General features: G+C 63.4%; 2 protein-coding genes across 5 annotated transcripts; both read left to right on the plus strand.

Annotated features, from left to right (window-relative positions):
* The first annotated feature begins 57 nt into the window (after positions 1 to 57).
* Positions 58 to 4,130, plus strand: LOC125687812 (uncharacterized). The gene is made up of 3 exons (XM_048933095.1): positions 58 to 337; positions 1,123 to 1,307; positions 1,382 to 4,130. The coding sequence occupies exon 3, from the start codon at positions 2,143 to 2,145 to the stop codon at positions 3,652 to 3,654; it is 1,512 nt and encodes a 503-aa protein (XP_048789052.1). The 5' UTR covers positions 58 to 337; positions 1,123 to 1,307; positions 1,382 to 2,142; the 3' UTR covers positions 3,655 to 4,130.
* Positions 4,131 to 4,540: 410 nt separating this feature from the next.
* PPP3CC (protein phosphatase 3 catalytic subunit gamma) lies at positions 4,541 to 20,047 on the plus strand. Of its 4 annotated transcripts, XM_048933091.1 has the most exons (15): positions 4,541 to 4,716; positions 9,346 to 9,543; positions 9,667 to 9,791; positions 11,331 to 11,442; positions 11,583 to 11,728; positions 12,641 to 12,780; positions 13,229 to 13,306; positions 13,380 to 13,474; positions 13,870 to 13,995; positions 14,373 to 14,450; positions 14,945 to 14,971; positions 15,673 to 15,754; positions 15,944 to 16,041; positions 16,781 to 16,810; positions 18,192 to 20,047. In XM_048933091.1, exons 1-15 carry the CDS (start codon positions 4,665 to 4,667, stop codon positions 18,365 to 18,367), a joined length of 1,563 nt encoding a protein of 520 aa, XP_048789048.1. In that variant the 5' UTR covers positions 4,541 to 4,664; the 3' UTR covers positions 18,368 to 20,047. The 4 variants fall into 4 exon arrangements, with proteins under 4 accessions (XP_048789048.1, XP_048789050.1, XP_048789049.1 ...); XM_048933093.1 differs by lacking the exon at positions 16,781 to 16,810; XM_048933092.1 differs by lacking the exon at positions 14,945 to 14,971.
* Positions 20,048 to 22,629: the final 2,582 nt, after the last annotated feature.

Consider the following 22,629-nt stretch of genomic DNA (forward strand, 5'->3'; position numbering starts at 1 on the left):
CGCCCGGTTCGACCGAGCGCCCTGGGGTGGCGGAAACGCTGGCCGCCCGGTTCCAGGTTCTGCGGATGTCGGCCCTCGGGGTCGGCGCGGATCCCCGCGGTGCTGAGCCGCGGCCGTGGTGCTTTCAGGACCTCCAGGCCTCGCAGAGCGCCTGCTACTGGCTGAAGGAGGTGCGCTACTCCGACATCGGCACGCTGGCCTGGATGATCACCCTGAGCGCCGGGCCTGCACAACTTCATCGACGGCTTGGCCATCGGGGCCTCCTTCACCGTGTCGGTCTTCCAAGGCATCAGCACCTCCGTAGCCATCCTGTGCGAGGAGTTCCCGCACGAGTTGGGTATGTTGGAAACGCGTCCTTGGCGCTGCCCTCCGCAAGGCTTCCCTGTGGTCCTCCAGGGGGTCCTCGGTCCTCCAGGATTTCCCTGCGCCTCCTGGATGCCCCGGCACTTCCCCGGTCCTTTGGGATGCCCCAATCCCACACAGTTCCCCAGTCCTCCATGATGCCCCCAGTCCTCCAGGATGCCCCGGCACTTCCCAGTCCCTCAGGATGCCCCCAGTCCTCCAGGATTTCCCTGTTCCTCCTGGACGGCCCAGCACTTCCCCATCCTTCAGGATGCCCCTGGTCCCCACACGTTTCCCCCGGTCCTCCTGGATGCCCCAGGTCCCCTGGGACGCCCCAGCACTTCCCCAATCCCTTGGGATGCCCCCGGTCCTCCACAATTCCCCAGCCCTTCCCTGGTCTTTCCCGTTGTTCCTCGGGTGGAGGAGGAAGGTGGGCTGGGATAAACCCGATGCTGGTGGGGGAGGGCAGGCGGTGAGGGCTGTGAACTGCCGTGAGCAGCGGCAGCACTAAAAATATCGAGGTAATGTGATGTGTGGGGGGTTAAATTTAGATGGCGACACCCGAAGGGAGACACAGCAGCGCCGTTGGCTCGCTGCAGGGCCGCTTTGGGGGCCGGGCGGCGCAGGCAGCGCCCAGCAGTGGGGCCGGCAGGCAGCGATCCTGTGCTCAGCTCGCAGGGGAGGCTCGGAGCTGTCGGAGGCTGGGGGCGATTCGGCCTCGTGCCAACGCTGTGGCAGAGCGGCAGCCCCCTCCTCATCCTCCCGTCCTTCTCCGCTCAGGGGATTTTGTCATCCTGCTGACGCCGGTATGACCATCCGCCAGGCGGCTCTTCTTCAACTTCATCTCGGCCTGCTGCTGCTACGTGGGGTTGGCCTTCGGCATCGTGGCCGGCAGCCACTTCTCTGCCAACTGGATCTTCGCCCTGGCCGGCGGGATGTTCCTGTACATCGCGCTGGCTGACATGGTGCGTGCTGGGCAGGGCGCAGGGGCTGCGCTGCTGTTGGGCCGAGCCGCTCAGCGCCCCCCTCTGTGCCTCAGTTCCCCGAGATGAACGAGGTGAGCGGGAGGACGAGCAGAACGGCAGCGCGCTCGTCACCTTCGCCATCCCAGAACGCGGGGCTGCTGACGGGCTTCAGCATCATGTGCTGCTCACCATGTACTCGGGGCAGATCCGCATCGGGTAGGCCCGGCCCGCTGGAGCCCTGCGCCGGTTTTCCCTTTATTTTGGGGGGGGGGTTGGGGGAGTTTTTTCTTTCCTTTTCCTGCTGCAAACACCCATCGGTAGCCGTGCAGGCGCTGGCGTCACGGAACACTACAGAAGAGGCTTTGCTTGCAAAGCTTTCCCACGGGTTCCCGTTAGCACCAGCTGTGGCCCCTGCGCCGCAGGACGGAGCCGAGCCAGCATCTCAGCACCGCGTTCCTTTTCCCCTGGCGGGCTCGGGGGAAGGACGGAGTCGGGGCGCAGAGGCTGCGCCGCTGCCCCTTGGGTGTTGGAGCTGCGCAATGCGGTGACGCAGGGCTGGCGCTGGACGCGAGCTGCCTGCTGCTGCTCAGATCCAACGGGCGCCCAGAGATGGGGAGCGGGCGGCGAGGGGCGGGCGCCTCTCAGGACTCGGAGATCCTCGGAGCAGCGCCGGGCCGAGGGCGGCCGTGGGAGCAGAGGAGCTGCGGAGGCTCCGTGAGCACAGCTCACCACTCGAGGCTCTTGTTGCTGCCCCCACAACCGGCCCTGGAGCTGCTCTGCTCCGTTCTGCCCGGGGCGAGGAGGAGCAGGAAGGGGGCTGTTCTATGGCTGTTCTATGGCTGTTCTATGGCTGCTCTATGGCTGCTCTATGGCTGTTCTATGGCTGCGGGTGGCAGCGCTCGCAGCGGAGGAGACCAAAGCACGGCACGCACGGCCTGAGCTGCAGTGCAATGCAAACTGCTGCTGCTGTGAGCAGAACGAACCTGCTGCTCTGGGAGCAAGGAGGGCAGAGCGCAGAGCAGGGCAGCGAAGCCGCAGCCCCACCAAGGGCGGCCACAGCCTGCAGTGTGAGCACAGACAGCAGGGAACAGAGGCCTGCTTTGAAACGCTGCTGCTGAGGTGCTGGGGGGGGAGGGGCGCCTTGGTGGTTTTCTTTGTTGTTTTTTTTTTCCTAAAACAAACCAGAAAAAGGAAAAGAGACTGCGAACCTCCTCGGGTTGTGCACTGCCAGCCCCTGGAGGAGCCACGGTGGCGCTGGAGGCGCAGTACAGCCCTGCCTCTGTGCTCCCTGGGTGAATCGGGCCGTTATCACATTGATGACGCTGCCCACCCCTGCGATTCCTCGCGCCCCTTCCTCCCCCCCCCCAGCAGCAGCGGGGCTTCGTGGACGTGGAGCCCCCTGTGGGAACTGGGATGGAAATGGAACTGGAGGTGCTTTGAGCTGAGCGCCTCCGCTGCTCCCTGCCCGTGTGACGGAGCGCTGGGCGTTCAGCCACTGCGGGTCGGAGCCGAGGCTCTCCAAGATCTTCCACCCGTGTTGGAAGGAATGGGGGCAGCGCGGTTCCGCTTCACCTCCCAGCTGCTCACCCTGAGAGTGGTGCAGGGCGCCGTCCTGCAGCACCGCTGTGCTTCCAGCAGCTCGGGGAGAAGCTGCCTTGTCCCACGGGGGGCCAGCAGGTTGAACAGCAGAGCTGGAGCCTTGGCAGCGGCCCTGGCCCACGTGGCACCTTTGCAGGACGGGCGCCGGGTGGAAAAGTCAGGAGCTCCAGCGATGCAGCTGGGAGGGAGGGAAAGTTCTGTGCAGCCTCACCGACACGGTGTGGAAAAACTGACTGCTCGCAGGGATGGGGTCTGCCTGCCCCCTCAGGGCAGCGTTTGGAAAGCACTGTGCTGCTGCTGCTGGGGCAGAGGGCAGCGCCGGAACCCCGGGGCTGAGCAGGGCCAAGGAAAAGCCTTCATGCTGGAGGAGAGCGGGGAAAACCTTTGGGCTGCGCCTGAGCACCGCAGCGCTGGGGGTCCTCTGTGTCCCACGGAGCTGAGAACCAACTCTGCAGTGGGGATGGAGAGTCCACGTCCTCATCTCGTGTTGAATCCCATGTTTTGCCCGTTGACTCGAGACGTCTGCAGCCCATCCACGCAGCCCTGGAGGAAGGAGCTCCTTGCAGAGGGCAGCCCCCCGTCCCCGAAGGGATGCTGCTGGTTTCTGGGTGTTCTGGGGGGGAGGAGACGCCCCCCTCAGCCGAGGGCCGGTGGGAGGAGCTGCAGCCTTTGCACGGCACTGACTTTGGATTTGTCCCGTCGTTTCCACGCCCAGCAGCAGCTCAGGCCCCATCTCAGTATTTTATAACTCAGGTGTTGTCGAAAACCAGGAGCGTAAGGCGGTGCTGCGCGAGCTGCAAAGTCCTTTGTACGGCTCCACCAATAAACGATGTTCCGTAACGACGGGACGGCGGCGCTCACAGCTCCCGTTTCTCCACGGGCCGGGGCTGCGTCCCCTCCCCGCCCCCCGCTGCTGGGCCGCCTTCAAGTCGAACAAACTCCTTTTCCTGCCTCCTTTCGTTGCGTTGCCCTCGGCATCTCGCGATGCTCGGCGCTGCGCTCCTCTCCCCGGATTCGTGCCGTCGCCCCCCCTGCATGGAGAGGAAAAAGGAAGAAAAACACCCCCCCCCCATTTTGCCTTTCCAGGCCGCTTTCCGCTGCTTTTCACAGCGGGAGCTCATTGATCTCGGCACAAACACCCTCAAAATAAAAACAGGAAAACGGCTGCAGTGAGGACGCGATTCTGCTCCCTGACCCCGAGCGCTGCGGTGGGGGGGGGGGGGGTTCGGCTCTTTCCCTGCTTTGGGCCCTCTCCCCTTTTTGCTGCAGACCCCTCGCGTCGCCCCCGGCCTCCACCCTCCTCCCCTCCCGTCGCTCCTCCCCGCGTTCCGTTTCCCCATCTGCGCTGCCAGAAGGGCGCGGCGAAGGTTTTATTTTTAAGTTCTGTGCGGTCTCTCGCCTTGATCTGTCCCTCCCCCGGCGGGGAAGGAGCCGCGGGACGCGCTGAGGGCCGGGCACGGCGCCGGGCCTCCAGCAGGCCGCGCTCCGCTCCGGGCCGCGCGTCGCCTAGCAACGGCCCTGCCCGTCCAAGATGGCGGCCGGAAGAGACAGGGGAGCGCGCACGTGACCTCGCGCGCAGGCGCGGGGCGGCGGGGAGGGGCGGCGCGTGCGCGGTACGCGGAGGAGGGGGGGAGGGGCGGGGAGCCGCCGCTCGAGGCACCGAGCGGATCCCGAAGGCCGCTCCGCCGCCGGCAGCACCCGCGGCCCCCTCCTTTCGCGGCGAGGGGAGGGGGGGAGGCCGGCGGTAGCGCCGCCAACATGTCGGGCCGCGGGCACCACAAACTGCCGACCACAGAGCGCATCGTCAAGGGTGAGGGGCTGCGACGGCAGGGCAGGGCAGGGGAGGGCGCCCCCTGCCGGCGTGGGGGGGCGTGGAGGGCGCGGGGCTGTGGGGAAGGGTGGGGAAAAAGGGGGGGGGTCCCTGGTTTAGGGGAGCAGCCCTGGTTCGGGCCGCTGTTGTGTGTGGGGGGGCAGGCCTGGGTTTGGGGGGGGCTCGTTTGGTTATTGGGGAATTCCTCGTGATTCTGTGGGGAAAGGTTTGGGGTGGGGAGGGTCCGGGGAGGGGGGGGAGGACGCGTGTCTTTGGGGCTGGGGGCTGTAAGGCAGAACGTAAAGTGGAGAAGCCTGGAGGAGGAGGAGGGGGGCGGCATTTCCGTATTAAAGGCACCTGAAGGGCTGAGGGCGGATTTGAGGCCCGGGAGCAGCCCCGGTGTTGGGACGAGTGCTGTGCGTTGGGGCCGGGGGGGGGTCGGGTGGGTGGCAGTGGGGCGGGGGGCGGCATCCCTGCTTTTTGGGGGGGGCTGGGAGTGAATGGGACCCCCGTGGGTTGGGGGGCAGCGTAGCGGTGCTCAGTGCCCCCCAGTGCGAGGGAGGGGGGTGAGATCCCTCTGCCCCAGTTCTATGGGGGGGGTGCCCCCCTCCCCAGCAGTTCTGAAGAAGCAGCTAACGAGGAGAAGTTCGTTAAGGTACGGGGCTGCAGGCTGGGAGCGGGCTCCCATCGCACGGCCCATGGGTGGACGCCACCCCACCTCTCCTCCTCCTTTCAGCCCATCGTGTGGTCAGACGCGTGTGGCGTCTTAATTAAACGTGGTCTCTAACGAAGGCGGTGCGCGGTGGGGTGGCGTGGAGGCCCTTGGGGTGGGCGGCCGCTGCTGCCTTGTGGATCGCTGCCTTCAGGACTGGCCGGGAGCTCTGGGCTCGGCTGGGTTCCCCTGCTCAGCTGCGAGCGCCGCTGACGTCTTTTGGGGTTCTGAACAAACGAAACCCGGAGATAAAAGCCAGCTCTGCTCCGTTCGGTGCCTGCGGTGAAGGAGGACGTGGAGTTTTAAGCACGGTTAACCTACATACCTCCAGAGCCCCGCAGGAGCGGCAGCTGTGATTAAGTCGGCAGAAGCAGCGCTGCTGTTTGCTTTGGCCTCACACCCAAACTTGGTGACTTTGTGACCCAGATCTCCGCTTTTGGGGCGCGCTGGGAGCCGCAGCAGTGAGCGGAGCCGCGGGGTCCCATTGCGCCGCTGCGCCCCCCCCAGCTGTGCTGAAGCCCTCCTGCAGGCGGACGAGGGGCTGTGGAGCCAAGGGTTTGTCGTGCTGCAGCGGTCGCATGCAGGGCTGCAGGGCTGCTTTGCGTGCAGCCGGGCACGGCAGCACCCCTGTGTGTGCAATGCGTCGTGGAGAGGAGCAGAGCAGCTCTGTGAGCAGGAGGAGCGCAGGACGTGGCGTCGCCCCCAGCGAGGAGCCGCGCGGCTCTGCGTTGCTTCGGGCGCAGCTGCGGAGCCCATTTTCCCTGTGGGTTTGTGGCTGTGTGCGGCTCAGGGGTGCAGGGAGCACCGTGGCCGGTGGGAGGAAGAAGCAGCAGCGGAGCTCACAGCGGTGGCTGCAGGGCCGTGGCTGCTGTGTCCCGTTTGCTGCACTGGGTGCTGTCAGCGCTGGGTGCTGCGGGGGGCAGCGCTGGGGTTAAGGAGCAGAGCGGGGCTGGAAAAAGCGAGTGGGGGCACGGGGCAGCGATGCGCCTGCGTGCGGCTGGGAGGTTTGGGTTGGCCGGCCCTGAGAGCAGCACCCATGGGTGCTCGGCAGCCCCTGTGCAGCAGGAGCCCCGTGGGGCTGCAGGACGGGCGCTCAGCTCGCAGGGTCACGCAGTGCTTCATCCAGAAATGAATCAGAAGTGCAGGGCGGCACTTCCTCTGCTTCCTGGTGCTCAGTGCAGCCCTGCAGCCCCTGTTGTTCCCTCTGAGAGCAGCGTGGGGCCGCTGAGCCCCGCTGTGTCCAGCAGCGCCCTGAGCTCCGCCGCGCTGGGGGAAGTAGGGCAGGGTGCTGGCTTAAAATAGCCCTGAGCAGCGAGCTGCAGAAGCTATTTAGGTAAATCCCGGGGTCCCTGTGGGGGCAGAGCTGCCCGCTAATCTACAGACGTTCCCTGGGGATCTGAATTGGGATCCTTCCACGCTCCAGGTGTTCCCTGCCGGGGCCGCGTGGCGTTGGGTGCCGTGAAGCAGCAGGAAGGAGGGAGGGCCTGCAGCTGGGGCGATTGGCAGAGCCCTGTCAGCTCGCTGTGCTGTGGAGCAGGTGCTGCAGCTCAGGGTTCCCCCATCCCTCGGTGAGCTCGCTTTACGAGAGGCTGCAGCTCGTGGAGCTGCGCAGGGTTGGCCCTACGGAGCCCAGCTGTCCCACCGCGGAGCGCTTTGTGTGCTGCCCCCGGTGCTGGCAGCCGCTCCTGCAGTGTGCTCTGCATCCAGCAAGGGGGCCGTGAGCTCCCGCAATTAGCGCGATTAGTGCAATTAGCGGCGCTGAAGGCGCTGGCAGCGAGCATCCGCAGGCGATGCGGGGGGCGCCCTTCTGCCCCCAGCAGTGGGGGCGCAGCTCCACGAGGTCCCTCTGCCCCCCGCTCCTCCCGAGCCCCGCATCCAGGTGTGCAGGGCTGCCTGTACCGCCAGCACGGCCCCAGAGCACCAAAAAGGGCCTTTTTGGCCCCGACCCCCCGTGCCCTGCTTTGCCTTTGCGTCCGTGTGGCTGCGCGGGTGGCAGCTCAGCGCCGGCTGGGTGCTGTGAGTGCCGTGCAGGGCCAGCACCTTCCAGCAGCCACCCCAGCCCTCGGAGCTCCTTTTTCAGTCATGAATGCAGCCCTGCTGCTCGGTGCAGGCGTCCCGGCGGCCGTGCGGTGCATAAACAAGCCCTGCTCCCCATGCAGGGGTTCGCAGGCACTGGGAGCAGCTCCTGCAGGTGAACCCGGCCCAGTGGGTGCTGCATGGGGGCCTTTTGGCAGCAGCCCTGTGCTGCTTTGGGCTCAGCTGAGCCTTGCGGCCGTTGTTTGGTGCAGAGCAAAGCGCTGTGGCTGCCGTGCAGGTGGGAGCAGAGGGGTCCTCGTGGGGCTGCAGGGCTGCATTTGGGCCCTTTGCATCCCTGCGGGGAGCTCAGCTGCTGCACTGCCTGCGTGGCCCGGTGAGGAGATGGGCACCTTGCAGAGGAGCAGGCAGCAGACATTTGTGTCAGCTCCTTGCAGCCTAAAGCCCTTAGCACGAGTTCTGGCTAACGGGATTACTCACATTGACAGCACTAATGACAGCGCTAATGACTTAAGCTGTGCCCTCAGCCCTGGGGGCTGGGAGGGGGAGTGGAGGGGCAGCTGGGTGCCTCCCTGTGGAGCCGGGGTTCCCTGCCCTGCCCTGGGGATGTTTTCTCTGGCTTCCTTTGCTGCTCCCCCCACTGCTGTGTGCTGCTGCGCTCAGGGCCGCCCCCTGCCCCATTCCTTCCCTGCCCCGCTGCTGCACGGACCCCGATGTGCAGGGAGAGCTGCAGCTTTCATGCTGGGGTCTGCAGGCAGAAAGCTGCACAGGGGACGGGCTGCATGGTGACCCCGTTGGGCTCCAGGCTGCCTTTCCAGGGCATGGAACAGCCAAGGTGCAGCGCTTCCCCTCGCTGAGCACAGAGCAGGGATGCTGCAGGAGCTCGCAGTTCCCGCTCCCCACAGCCATGGATGCCTGGGGGTCCCTGGACCATCCGGCCATGATCTCGGTCCTGCAGGGGCTGCTCAGCCTTCTGCATCCCTGAGGTGGCACAGATGGAGCTGCATCTAATGCGGCCTTCTGCTCCCTGCGCTTCCTTTCCGCTCGAGGTCCTGGCCACGCGTTGCAGTGCATTACAGTGCATTACAGTGCATTACAGCGCGTTGCAGCGCGTTGCAGCGCATTACAGTGCATTACAGTGCGTTGCAATGCATTACAGTGCATTACAGCGCGTTGCAGCGCGTTGCAGCGCATTACAGTGCATTACAGTGCGTTGCAATGCATTACAGTGCATTACAGTGCGTTGCAGCGCGTTGCAGCGCATTACAGTGCATTACAGTGCGTTGCAATGCATTACAGCGCGTTGCAGTGCATTACAGTGCGTTGCAGTGCATTACAGTGCATTACAGCGCGTTGCAGCGCGTTGCAGCGCATTACAGTGCATTACAGTGCGTTGCAATGCATTACAGTGCATTACAGCGCGTTGCAGCGCGTTGCAGCGCATTACAGTGCATTACAGTGCGTTGCAATGCATTACAGTGCATTACAGTGCGTTGCAGCGCGTTGCAGCGCATTACAGTGCATTACAGTGCGTTGCAATGCATTACAGCGCGTTGCAGTGCATTACAGTGCGTTGCAGTGCGTTGCAGTGCATTACAGCGCGTTGCAGTGCATTACAGTGCGTTGCAGCGCATTGCAGTGCATTACAGTGCGTTGCAGTGCATTACAGTGCATTACAGCGCGTTGCAGTGCATTACAGTGCGTTGCAGTGCGTTGCAGTGCATTACAGTGCATTACAGTGCATTACAGTGCATTACAGCGCGTTGCAGTGCATTACAGTGCATTACAGTGCACTACGGTGCGTTGCAGTGCGTTGCAGTGCGTTGCAGTGCATTACAGCACGTTGCAGCGCAGCCCTGCTGACACAACCCTTCCCCCCCCAGCCGTGCCGTTCCCCCCCACGCAGCGGCTGACGCTGAAGGAGGTGTTTGAGGACGGCAAACCGCGCCTGGACGTCCTCAAGAGCCACCTGGTGAAGGAGGGCCGCCTGGAGGAGGACGCGGCCCTGAAGATCATCAACGACGGCGCGGCCATCCTGCGGCACGAGAAGACCATGATCGAGGTGGAGGCTCCCATCACAGGTCAGCGGCCAAACGGAGCCACAGGGTCCTGGTGCCGGGGGTTCCCTGGTTCGGGCTGCGGCCCTGCGCTGCCGCTCGCTGAGCGTTGATTCCATCCCTCCTGCGTGCTCTTCTTCCCCCCAGTGTGCGGGGACATCCACGGGCAGTTCTTTGACCTGATGAAGCTGTTTGAGGTGGGAGGATCCCCCAACAACACCCGCTACCTCTTCCTGGGAGACTACGTGGACAGGGGCTACTTCAGTATAGAGGTGAGGCTGAACCCGGGGCTGGCGGGCATCGCATGCATCGCGTCCCTCAGTTGCATCCCATGCACCCCCAAGGCTGCATTTTGCACTGCTGTCCCTCAGGTTGCATCCCATGCATCCCCCCTAAGGCTGCATTTTGCACTGCTGTCCCTCAGTTGCATTCCATGCACCCCCAAGGCTGCATTTTGCACTGCTGTCCCTCAGGTTGCATCCCATGCACCCCCAAGGCTGCATTTTGCACTGCTGTCCCTCAGTTGCATCCCATGCACCCCCCTAAGGCTGCATTTTGCACTGCTGTCCCTCAGTTGCATTCCATGCACCCCTAAGGCTGCATTTTGCACTGCTGTTCTTCAGTTGCATCCCATGCATCCCCCCTAAGGCTGCATTTTGCACTGCTGTCCCTCAGGTTGCATTCCATGCACCCCTAAGGCTGCATTTTGCACTGCTGTCCATCAGGTTGCATCCCATGCACCCCCAAGGCTGCATTTTGCACTGACCTCCTGTCGCTTGCATGTCACACAGGTCCCCCTCAGGCTGCTGTCACACTGACCTCCCTTAGGTCGCATTTAATGCACGCCTCCCTGAAGCTGCATCTCCTGCAGAACCCCCTTAGGCTGCATTTCACCCTGACCCCCCTTAGGTTACAAAGGAACCTTAGGTTCCATCAAACCCCTCCTCCAGCTGATTTGGCCCCGACCCCCTCAGGCTGCTCTCAGCCCTGTCAGCCGCTTCTGCAGCTCCCAGCAATTCCAGGTCCCTGCATGGTGCTTTTGAGCTGCTGCCCAGGTGGGACCCAGCTGCAGCTGAACGTTGGGCTGTGCAGCAGCGCAGGGCTGACGGCTCTCATGTCTGCAACCAAACGGAGGGCTGCCCTGTAGGAGTGTGGGGCAGTGGGAGGTGTGGGGCTGGGGGCTTCCCTGCAGGGGGCCGGAGCTTCGTGCAGAGCAGCTGCGCCTCGTTGCACGGCTTCCAGCTGCGTTTGCGCTCCTGCAGCAGGGATCTGTGCTGAACCCAGAGCTGCGGGGCTCTGAGGGCAGGAATGCAGTGAGCAGAACGCGCTCTGTGCATCCCAGAGGTGCAGCAGTGGTGCTGTGCACCTTTGCCGGGTCGCTTTTTCAAATCCAATTACAACGGGACGTGCCAGCACCGGCTAATGAAGAATTGCACGTGCCGTAATTTAGCCGGCCTTCAACTCGCTGCCTCCTGTGCAGTGATTGAAGCTGAACAGAGACCTCAGCCGCTCGGTGCGGAGCTGCAGCTCGGCGCTTCCCACGGCGCCGTTGTTCTGCCTGCTCCTGTGCAGCGTCCCTCTGCCACCCGAGGCCATGCGGCGCCGTTTCTGCTGGCTGCGCGCAGCTTGTGCTCGTATTCAGGGCAGGAGCCGCTCTGCAGGGCTGCAGCTCTGGGGTCTGCAGCTGCTTGTAGGGCTGGGCTGCACGCAGGGCTCCTCTCTGGGTGTCCACCCAGCAGCTGTGCTGCAGCCCGCAGCCGTGAGCCCCTGCGTTGGGGTTTTACGCTCGGCCCTCCTTCCCTTTCCTGCAGTGCGTGCTGTATTTATGGAGCTTGAAGATAAACCATCCCAAAACGCTGTTCCTCCTGCGAGGGAACCACGAGTGCAGGCACCTGACCGAGTACTTCACCTTCAAACAGGAGTGTGAGTGGCACGGCGGGCTCCGTGGGTCGGGTTGGATGGGAGCTGTGCTCCGTGCTCCTCCTTCTGTGCAGGAGGGGCTGCGAGCAGCAGCAGTGAGCTGTGCTTCCAGCCCTGCCCCATGCTGACCCTGTGCCCCCCAGGTCGGATCAAGTACTCAGAGCGGGTTTACGACGCCTGCATGGACACCTTCGACTGTCTTCCTCTCGCCGCCCTCCTCAACCAACAATTCCTGTGCGTCCACGGGGGGCTGTCTCCAGAAATCACCTGTCTAGACGACATTCGGAAAGTAAGTCGTGGGGTGCAGCCCTGCTCGGATGCAGGGAGGAGCTGGGGGCTGGGGGCTGGGGGCTGGGAGCTGGGGACTGGGAGCTGGGTGCTGGGAGCTGGGCGCTGGGAGCTGGGGGCTGGGGGCTGGGAGCTGGGAGCTGGGTGCTGGGAGCTGGGTGCTGGGAGCTGGGCGCTGGGAGCTGGGCGCTGGGAGCTGGGCGCTGGGAGCTGGGCGCTGGGAGCTGGGTGCTGGGAGCTGGGCGCTGGGAGCTGGGCGCTGGGTGCTGGGCGCTGGGTGCTGGGTGCTGGGAGCTGGGCGCTGGGAGCTGGGCGCTGGGGGCTGGGAGCTGGGAGCTGGGCGCTGGGGGCTGGGCGCTGGGCGCTGGGAGCTGGGAGCTGGGCGCTGGGAGCTGGGTGCTGGGTGCTGGGAGCTGGGGGCTGGGAGCTGGGGGCTGGGGGCTGGGGGCTGGGCGCTGGGCGCTGGGCGCTGGGAGCTGGGAGCTGGGTGCTGGGCGCTGGGAGCTGGGAGCTGGGCGCTGGGAGCTGGGCGCTGGGAGCTGGGGGCTGGGAGCTGGGCGCTGGGAGCTGGGCGCTGGGAGCTGGGAGCTGGGAGCTGGGCGCTGGGCGCTGGGCGCTGGGAGCTGGGAGCTGGGAGCTGGGGGCTGGGAGCTGGGTGCTGGGAGCTGGGAGCTGGGCGCTGGGAGCTGGGCGCTGGGAGCTGGGTGCTGGGCGCTGGGAGCTGGGCGCTGGGCGCTGGGAGCTGGGAGCTGGGCGCTGGGAGCTGCTGCGTAGGGCTGCGTGGATCCTGGTGGGGTGGCGCCATGCACGGGGGGCTGGAGGCTGGGCGCTGGGCGCTGGGCGCTGGGTGCTGGGTGCTGGGAGCTGGGCGCTGGGCGCTGGGCGCTGCCCTGAGGTGCTGTGCCCCCTTCAGTTAGACAGGTTCAAGGAGCCCCCCGCCTTCGGGCCCATGTGCGACCTGCTGTGGTCCGACCCCTCGGAGGATTACGGCAGCGAGAAGTCGGTGGAGCACTTTGCCCACAACACCGTTCGGGGCTGCTCCTATTTCTATAGGTGAGTGGGGGGCGAAAGGACCTCAGTCTGGGGTGGGCGAGGACCCCAACCCACCCTGTGTGCTCTGGAGCCCTCAGGGATCCCGGCCCCCCTCCCAGCCCCGCTCTTCCCGAGATATTTTTCCCCACATCCAACCCGAGCCCCTCTGTGCCGACTGGGGCCGTTCCTCCCATGCTGGGTGGACCCAAGGTTTTCTCCTGTGCCCAAGCAGGGCTGCTGGCAGCGCAGGGAGGCAACCCGTCCTCTCTGAAAGTGAAGCAGTGCTGCCTGCGAGCTGCTGAATGGGGAGCGTGGCAGCGGGGTCGGCTCTGCAGAACGCTTTCAGCCCATCTCTGATGGGATCCGTGCTGCGCCGGGCAGCTGGGCGCCGTGGGGCTGCTGTGCTCTGCTGTGCTCTGCTGTGCTCTGCTGTGCCCTGCGCTAACCCACGTGTGGTTTTGTTTTCCAGTTATCCTGCAGTTTGTGATTTTTTGCAGAACAACAGTTTGCTTTCTGTAATCCGCGCTCACGAGGCCCAGGACGCAGGGTAGGTTTGGGTGCACAGCGTCGCCTCCGCGCCGCCCCCGGCGCAGCGCTGCTCAGCCTCCCCTCTTCCTCAGGTACCGAATGTACAGGAAGAGCCAGACCACGGGCTTTCCGTCCTTAATCACCATCTTCTCTGCGCCCAATTACCTGGACGTCTACAACAATAAGGGTAAGGCTGGGCGGCTCCGGGCGGCCGGGGCCCTTTTGGCTGCATGGTGAGGAGCTGCGCTGCTGCGCTGTGATTCACGCTGTCGGCTGCTGCCACGTTGGGAGCGATGCTCCGTGGCGCTGGGTGCATCCCATGAAGGAGGAGCTGCTGATGGGGGGGGGGCTGCAGCCCCGCTGCCCTGTGAGCGCCATGGGGAGTCGCTGTGCTGCCCTGCGGTCGTGGCTCCGTGCTCGGCTCCAGTCGTGCTTCACGCAGACGTGGCCGCGATGCACTTTTATGAAGCAGCATTAAAGGATGAGCTGAGGAACCCTGCAGCTCGGCTCCACTCGTCCCGATGACGGGGGGCTCCATTGGCGCAGCCCTGAGCGCCCGCTGTGTCCTCGCTTCTCCCCCAGCTGCTGTCCTCAAGTACGAGAACAACGTCATGAACATCAGGCAGTTCAACTGCTCCCCGCACCCCTACTGGCTGCCCAACTTCATGGACGTCTTCACGTGGTCGCTGCCTTTTGTGGGGGAGAAGGGTAAGGGGAGCCGGCCATCAGGAGCCCGTCCCAAAGGGAGGGGGGGGACGAGGGGGAGCTGTGGGGCTGGGGCTGCATGCAGGGCAGGGTGGTGCAGCTCAGAGGCTTCAAGGCTGCATGCAGGCAGGGTGGTGCAGCTCAGAGGTTTCAAGGCTGCATGCAGGGCAGGATGGTGCAGCTCAAAGGTTTTAGGCTCCATGCAGGCAGGGTGGTGCAGCTCTCATGATAACTGCAGAAAGCTTTTCCCTGCCGTTCCCCCTGTGCTGCTCAGTTCTGGAGCTGCTGTGTTGCTGTGACCACATGCAGACCGACCCTCTGGACCCCCCCCCCCCCCCCAGCTCCCCTGCAGCCCCCTGACCCCCCCGTTCTCATTGCAGTCACCGAGATGCTCGTTAACATCCTCAACATCTGCTCTGACGACGAGCTGATTTCCGACGGCGACGAGACGCTGGAAGGTGAGAGCTGTGGGTCGGAGGCGGGGCTGTGGGGCACGGTGCTGTGCAGCCATCCACCCCTCTGTGTGCAGCCGGGGGTAGGACGCCTTTGTTTTTATTCTTCTTCTTCTCCCCCCCCACTTTGCCATCGCATCCCAACGGAGCCGAGTTCCGTTCCGTGCTCCTCCGCGGCCGTGGCGTCGCCTCCCGTTCCTCACCGCCCGCATCCCCAGCTCTGATTCCCCCCCCCCCAGGTCAAAACCCTGCGCAGCGGCGCCCCGTCCCCCCCATGGCTGCAGCCCCACGCAGTGCTGTGCACTTGTGGCTGCAGGTGGGGTGGATCTGCTCCATGCTCCGCCTCGGCCTCCACCCTCCGCTCCCATCGCATTTCGTTTTGCTGTCGTGTTTTTGTGTTTTCGGTTTTGTTTTCCTTTCTCCCTTCCCATGAGGATTAAATTTGTTTCTTCTATCTCTGTCTCCATCTCCCTGTTTCTTGGTGTCTCCTCTCCCTGAAGATCACTACATTTCAAGCTATCAGAAAGGTACCCAGCTAGAACTCGCTGCCGGCTTAATTCTCACTGCCTGTGCCACCAGATTCCTCGAGCGGCCTTGCCGAGCTGGCTGTAGTTGGGCAGCCTGTCCGTCCCCTTCCAGTTTTAACACAGCGCCGTGTTCTTAACCCTCCCGCGTTCCTCCAGGAACCCGAGGGCCGGGGCCACGTTTCTGACTTCTGAATGCAGCCACGTAGTGCATGGCTGAGCCATCGGTGCATGTCAGAGCTCCGGTTCGCCTTGTCCTGTCCTGATGTGTATTTGGGCCACGTGGAGAATCTCAGCTGAGAGGAGATGTATTTGTTCCCCCTCTGACTCTGGTTTCTGTTTGTTTTCAGTTCCCCTCCATGCTTTTCCCCCCCCTCCTTTGTCGGGTCTGCGTTCAGTGCCCGGTGGCGGCGCTGCAGCCCGCGCTGTGCCTTGCTGTGTCCCATGGCTGCGTCCTTTGTGTCCCGTCCTGTGTGGTGCCACCAAACGCGGCCAGCTTCACACCGACACCCCGAGCTGCTCCCCCCCCTCCGCACAGCTCCGGCTCCGTGTCCCGTCTCCCTGGTGTCCCCTGGCGCCGCTCTCTCTCTCCGGACCGGGATCCACCAGTTCTTCTCCCGGAGGTGGACGGGAGCTTCGTGCTGCCACTGCCTGCCCCCGTGGGGCTGTGAGACATGCTGGGGCCGTGTTCTTTTCTCCCTAAGGTGGGACGACCGTCCGCAAGGAGATCATCAGGAACAAGATCCGAGCCATTGGCAAGATGGCGCGCGTCTTCTCCGTCCTGCGGTAAGGATGCGGCCCGGCGCCGCCTGGCTGCCATTCGGGAGCTGGGCAGAGGCAGCTGCTGCTTCCCTGCTGGGGGTGGGCTGCCCTCACACCTTGGGCTGCGCTTTGGGGGCAGGGGCGCGCAGGGAGCCCGCGCTCCATCCGTCCCACACACATCACCTGCTGACGCTGCATCGCCTTCCTTTGCAGAGAGGAGAGCGAGAGCGTGCTGACGTTGAAGGGCCTGACCCCCACAGGCACGCTGCCCCTGGGTGTGCTGTCCGGGGGGAGGCAGACCCTGCAGACCGGTGAGTCCCACGCCGTGCCCCCATGGCGGCTCTGGCTCTGCCCCACTCTGTCGGCTGCGAGCAGGAGCTGGGGGTCGGGGGGTGGAGGGGGGAGGGCAGGATTTGCGGCGCCGGTCGGGATGTGGGGGCCGCCTGGGAGCCGCAGGCAGTGCTGAGCTCACGGCCCGGGCGCCGTTCTGTGTCTCTGAGCCCAGCTCCATTCGTTCTGCTGTGAGCTCTGTGCCGCAGCCACGATGCGCTGCCACTGCCCGGCTGGGCCCCCGCAGAGACCCTGCAGGAGGTGCAGCACAGGAGGGGCTGCTGCTCCACACCTGGGTGCGCCGAGACCCCGCTGGGCTCAGAGCGGCCATGGGGGGGGGGGGGGGTTTCCCTTTGCAGACCTTTGCCACCCTTGCAGCCCCCAGCCCCACACTGAGCCACCGAACGCAGAGCCACGATGCTCCGCGCTGCTCCTCTGCGCTGCATCCAAAGCCAAAAGTGCCACGTTTGGGGATGGGGGCTTGGAGGGCTGAGCTGCACTGCCTGGCTGCGCTCCGTGGGTGCAGCTGGGTGCATCGGGAGCTCCGGCCCCTCCTTGGAGGTTGGGCTTCCGTTCTCTGCTCCCTCCTGTGCTCCGGGGCTCCCGCTCTGCTCTGTCCCCTCCTCTCCGTGGGCTCGGCGCTGATGTTGGATCACTCACTGCTGCTCTTCTTGTTTTTCTGTCTCCGTTTCTGCATGCCACTCTTCTTCTGTATCGCAGCCACAGTAGAAGCGGTAGAGGCACGGGAAGGTACGGCCCGACAGACCCCAACTGTGTGTGTGTGCATCTCAGAGAGCTTCCCTGCCTCCCTCGGCTCTGGCTTCACCAGGAGGTGCCAAATGCCCAGGCTTTGGCTCTGTAATGAACTCTGAGCCTCGCAGCTCAGCGCCGCCAACCCCAAATCCCCTGCAGGGCCCTGCAGTGCCCAAAGGCCGGGGGGCAGAGCGGGCTGCACGCCGCTCACAGCATCGCTGCTCCCTGCAGGAGAGCCGGCTGCTCCTCCAGGAGCCCTGTTCTCCCCTTACAAACAACGTCCTGACGTAGGACAGCAGCTCCCTGCGCGGGGGGGGACCTTCCATGCAGGCTGCTGGAAGCTGATTGCAAACCAGCCCAATCCTTGCTGCAATGTTTGGTGCAGCGCCTCTTTTTTTGCCCCCATTGGTGCCTGGGGGCAGCATTTGCTGCCAGGTGGGGTTTCCCCATGGGCTGCGCCTCCTGCTGGGGCCAGAAGCGCTGTGTGTTTGCTGGGTTGGCTGCCGCGGGCCGCGCTGGGCTCTGAGTGCTGCCGCTGTGTTGCTTTGCTGCCGTGGGGTTTGGTTGGCACCCAAAGCTGCCGGGATGCGCTGTGAGCAGGGGGGGGTGAGCAGGGATGTGGGCTGCACTGATCCCCCCCCCTTCTGCCCCCAGACCTTTGGGTTCCTGCCCCCCAACCGCACAGCACAGCAGAGCCCTTCTGCCTGCATCCCCCAGCCCGACTCATCCAGCATCTCTGCGCCCTCAGCTGAGCGCTGCAGCCGAGGCGTTGGAGGGCAGGGGAGCCATGCAGGGGGTCCTGGGCGGGCTGCAGAAGTTGGGCCCACCAGAACCTCATGGGCTTCAGCACGGCGTTGGGGTGATCCGACCCCGTCTGTATTGACACAGGCTGGGGAGGAGCTCCTTGAGGGCAGCCCTGCGCACAGGGGCTCGGGGCTCCTGGGGGGCGAGAAGCCGGATGTGAGCAGAGGGCTGGAGCTGCTCAGCGTGAGGAAAGGCTGGGGGAACTGGGCTTGTTGAGCTTGGAGAAGGGAAGGCTGCAGGGAGCCCTGGTGGTGGCGTCCAGGAGCGGATAAACAGGAGGGGAACGGGCGGGTGGTGATGGGACAAGGGGAACGGTTTTAAAGTGAGACGGGGAGGTTTAGGATGGATGTGAGGAGGAGGTTTTTCCCCCAGAGGGCGGTGAGGCACTGGCTGCCCAAGGAGGCTGTGATGCCCCAGCACTGCAGGCATTCAGGGCCAGGCTGGATGTGGCTCTGGGCAGCCTGGGCTGCTGGTTGGCGACCTGCACACAGCAGGGGGGTCGGAAGCGGCTGAGCACTGCGGTCCTTTTCTAAGCCATTCTATGACCCCCTGCCCTCTCTTTCCCCCCCTGCAGCCATCCGGGGCTTCTCCCCGCAGCACAAGATCCGCAGCTTCGAGGAGGCTCGGGGTCTGGACCGCATCAACGAGCGCATGCCGCCGCGCCGGGACTCGCTGCACGCCGACGGGGCGCTGCACCTCCACCCCAGCCCCAGCCCTGCCGACAAGAACAACGGCAAGAAGAGCCCCTAACGGCGCCTGGCAGCGGCCCACGGATTTTATTTATTTATTGATATTTGGGATTGGGGGGGGGGGAGGGGAGGGGAGGGGGGGTTGGGGGGAGCCGCTTTCAGCCGCAGGCACCGCCGCGCTCCCGTCCGCATGTCGCCAGGTGCCCGTCCTGTTTCTTTGGGTTCTAATTTATGTTCCATATATATATATATGTACATACACACACACACACACACACACACATATATATATATATATCCAATAGCCCCTTTTTTCGGAGGTTCAGAAGCCGGTCCCGGTGCAGAGCGCTGCGCTGCTCCCTGGCAGCCCCCAGCCCTGCTGGGCCTCCTGCTGCTCTGTGCTCCCCCCGTCCTTCAGCCCTGCTGAACGCAGCCCTCGGATCCCAAAGCAGGGGGGAGGCAGCGCTCCCACCCCCCCCCTCCATCTGCATCTCCCTGGGCTCCTTTCGGTTCCCCCCATCCCACCTCCAGTTCTTTGGGTCCCTTTGGGTCCCCCACTCCACCTCTGTGGCTCCATCCTTTTGGACCCCCCCCCCCCCCCCATCCCATCTCCACCTTTTTGGGCACCTTCATTTTTTTTCGGGTCCTTTGGGTTCCCAGCCCATCTGCATCCTTTTGGGCTCCTTCCCTTTGGGTGCCCCCATCCCATCTGTGTTCTTTTGGGATGCTTGGGTTTTTTGGGCTCCTTCCCTTTGCATCCCCTTCTCCCATCTCCATCTTTTTGGGATCATTTGCAGCTTTTTGGGCCCCTCGCTTTGCATCCTCCACTCCACCTTCATCTTCGGGTCCTTCGCTTTGCCTCCCCCCATCCCATCTCTGTGGGATCCTTCACTTTGGGGCCCTCACTGCACATCGGCCTTTTTGGGGTCCTTCACTTTTTGGGCCCCTTCCTTTTCGACCCCCCCTCATCTTTTTGGGGCCCTTCCTCTTCGATTCTCCCCCTCCATCTATTTGAGCCTCTTCCTTTTCAATCCCCCCCATCTTTTTGGGCCCCTTCCTTTTCGATCCCCCCCCCCATCTTTTTGGGGTCCTTCACTTTGGGCCCCTTCCTTTTTGACCCCCCCCTCATCTTTTTGGGTCCCTTCCTCTTCAATTCTCCCCCCTCCATCTATTTGAGCCTCTTCCTTTTTGACCCTCCCTCCCCATCTTTTTGGGGTCCTTCACTTTTTGGGCCCCTTCCTTTTCAACCCCCCCCATCTTTTTGGGCCCCTTCCTCTTGAATCCCCCCCCTCCATCTGCACCTTTTTGAGACCCTTCGCATCTTTTTCAGCCCCTTCCCTTCATTCCCACCCCCCCCCACCTTCACCTTTCGGGGCTCCTTTGCTTTTTGGGGCCCTCCCCCATTGCTGCCAGCACAGTTTGGGGTCGCAGGGGGGTCCGATGGGGGTCTGTGTGCAGAAGCTGCCATGGGAGGATGTGGGAAGCGCTGCCCCCCAGCCCCACGTCTCCCCCCCCCCATTTGGGTGTTTGCATGTGGTAGCAGAGGTGCATGTGATGGGGAGGGGAGGCGGCGCCAGGCTGGGGGTCTCAGTGCAGCCCAGCCCCCCCCGGCCTGCAGTCGCCTCCTTTGTATCGTATCGTATCGTATTGGATTTGATTTCATTTCTTGCTTTTATTTTATTTTATTTTATTTTTGTTTTTTAGCTCTGTTGAAAGGGAAGAAAAAAACCAAACAAACAAAGGCAAAAACCAACGGTGGAAAAGTTATTTATTGGCAGAAATATTTAATAGAATTTTTGTTTGTTTTTGTGAACGAGGCGTGGATTTGTGTGAGCCGCCCTCGGCGCCGATCCGATCAGCTGTAAAGGAGGGAGAGAGGAGGGAAAAAGGGAAAATAAGTTAAAAAGAACCAAACCAAAAGCAAAGCAACAAAGCAGAACGGCTGCATCGCTCGGCTCCGCTGTGGTTCGTTGGGGGGCGCTGGGGGGGGGCACAGCTGGGCTGTGGGGCACCGGGCTGCTCTGTGCTGAGCCGGCTCCATCCATCCTCCATCCTCCATCCCAATCCATCCCTCCTCCATCCTTCATCCATCCCTCCTTCATCCTTCCTCCATCCATCCTTCATCCTTCCTCCATCGCTCCTCCATCCCTCCTCCCAGTCCATCCCTCCTCCATCTCTAACCTCCATCCCTCCTCCATTCCTCCTCCATTCCTCCTTCATCCCTCCTCCATCCCTCCTCCATCCTTCATCCTTCCTCCATCCTTCCTCCATCCATCCCTCCTCCATCCCTCCTCCATCTCTAACCTCCATCCCTCCTCCCAATCCATCCCTCCTCCATCTCTAACCTCCATCCCTCCTCCATCCTTCCTCCATCCATCCCTCCTCCCAATCCATCCCTCCTCCATCTCTAACCTCCATCCCTCCTCCATCCCTCCTTCATCCCTCCTCCATCTCTAACCTCCATCCCTCCTTCATCCCTCCTTCATCCCTCCTCCATCCTTCATCCTTCCTCCATCCTTCCTCCATCCATCCCTCCTCCCAATCCATCCCTCCTCCATCTCTAACCTCCATCCATCCTTCATCCATCTTCCATCCCTCCTCCCTCCGTCCCTCATCCCACCCCATCCATCTTCCATCCATCCCTTCCCTCCATCTCAACCCAATCTATCCAGCCTCCATCCATCCCACCCACCCCCATCCTCCATCCAGCCTCCATCCATCCCCATCCTTCCATCCATCAGCCCACTCCATCCCCCCCTGACCTCCATCCATCCTCCATCCATCCCCTCCCTCCATCTCTCAACCCACTGCATCCCTCCTCCATCCCTCCTCCATCCATCTTCCATCCATCTTCCATCCCTCCTCCATCCCTCCTCCATCCCCAGCCTCCCTCCGTCCCTCATCCCACCCCATCCATCTTCCATCCATCCCTTCCCTCCATCTCAACCCAATCTATCCAGCCTCCATCCATCCCATCCACCCCCAGCCTCCATCCATTCACCATCCCTAACCTCCATCCATCCCCATCCCTCATCCCAATCCATCTTCTATCTATCCCTTCCCTTTCTCTCAACCCACTGCATCCCTCCTCCATCCCTCCTCCATCCCTAACCTCTACCCATTCCCATCCCTCATCCCACCCCATCCATCTTCCATCCACCCCTTCCCTCCGTCTCTCAACCCAATCTGTCCAGCCTCCATCTGTCCCTCTCCCCAATCCCATCCATCCCCATCCTTCCATCCATCAGCCCACTCCATCCCCCCCTGACCTCCATCCCTCCTCCATCCCTCCTCCATCCCTTCTCCCTCCATCCCTCCTCCATCCCACCCCATCCATTTTCCATCCACCCCTTCCCTCCAGCTCTCAGCCCAATCTGTCCATCCTCCATCCATCCCTTGCCCCAATCCCACCCACCCCCCTCCTTCCCCCCATCGGCCCACTCTCCCCTCCTCCCATTCCCTCCATCTCCCCCCCATCCCTTGTCCCACTCCTTCCACCCCAATCCCATCCATTTCCCATCGCCCATCCCCTCCCTGTGTCTCCCAGCCCATCCTTCCTCCCATCCCCGCTCCCAATCCACCCCTCCTCCCACCTTCCATCCCCCCCTCCGTTCTCCATCCACCCCCCTCCCCCCGTTGTTCCCCCCCCGGCCATCCGCCCATTTCTCAGCAGCACTCTCTGCTCTCTGCTCTTTGCCAACCTCGATGCTTCTGTGATTCCATCCCCTGCATTCATCCCCACCTCTTCACCCACCCCTCCATTTCCACCCCATCACCTCCATTCATTCCCTCATCCCCCCCCAAACCCCCCCATCCCCCCCCCATTCCCTATAACCGCTCCATTTCCTGTCTGCCCCCTTTATCACCCCATCTCCTATATCCATCCCCTGTATCCATCCCCTAAACCCACCCCCCATATCCCCCCTCTGTATCCACCCCCTATAACCACCCCGTCCCCATCCCATCCCTTTTAGCCCTCCATCTCCATCCATCCATCCCCCCCATCCCATTCCTTCTCATCCCTGATCCCGATCCCCATCCCATCCCCTATCATCCCATGCATCCACTTCCATCCCCTCTATCCATCCCTATATCCATCCTGTTATCCCTATATCCATCCCTATATCCATCCCCTCTGTCCATCCCTATATCCATGCTGTTCCTGTCACCATGTGGCACAGGGGTGCAGCCCTGTGGTCGTCCCGTGTCCCCTTTGTCCCCTGTGTGATGGTGGGCCTCCCTGTGCCCTGTGGTGGCCCCATACCCCCATTGGTGGCCCCAGGACCCCCTCGTTGGCCCCATATCCCCATTGGTGGCCCCCCA

This window comes from Lagopus muta, unplaced genomic scaffold, assembly GCF_023343835.1.
Source record: "Lagopus muta isolate bLagMut1 unplaced genomic scaffold, bLagMut1 primary scaffold_228_ctg1, whole genome shotgun sequence".
Taxonomy (NCBI): Eukaryota; Metazoa; Chordata; class Aves; order Galliformes; family Phasianidae; genus Lagopus; species Lagopus muta.

Excerpts from the sequence above, each read along its gene's own strand:
- LOC125687812 (XM_048933095.1), top strand. The coding sequence starts at position 2,143 with ATGGCTGTTCTATGGCTGCTCTATGGCTGCTCTATGGCTGTTCTATGG.
- PPP3CC (XM_048933091.1), top strand. The coding sequence starts at position 4,665 with ATGTCGGGCCGCGGGCACCACAAACTGCCGACCACAGAGCGCATCGTC. Across the intron at positions 14,972-15,672 it reads CATTTCAAGCTATCAGAAAG|GTGGGACGACCGTCCGCAAG; the intron begins GTACCCAGCTAG and ends TTTCTCCCTAAG. Across the intron at positions 15,755-15,943 it reads CGCGTCTTCTCCGTCCTGCG|AGAGGAGAGCGAGAGCGTGC; the intron begins GTAAGGATGCGG and ends CTTCCTTTGCAG.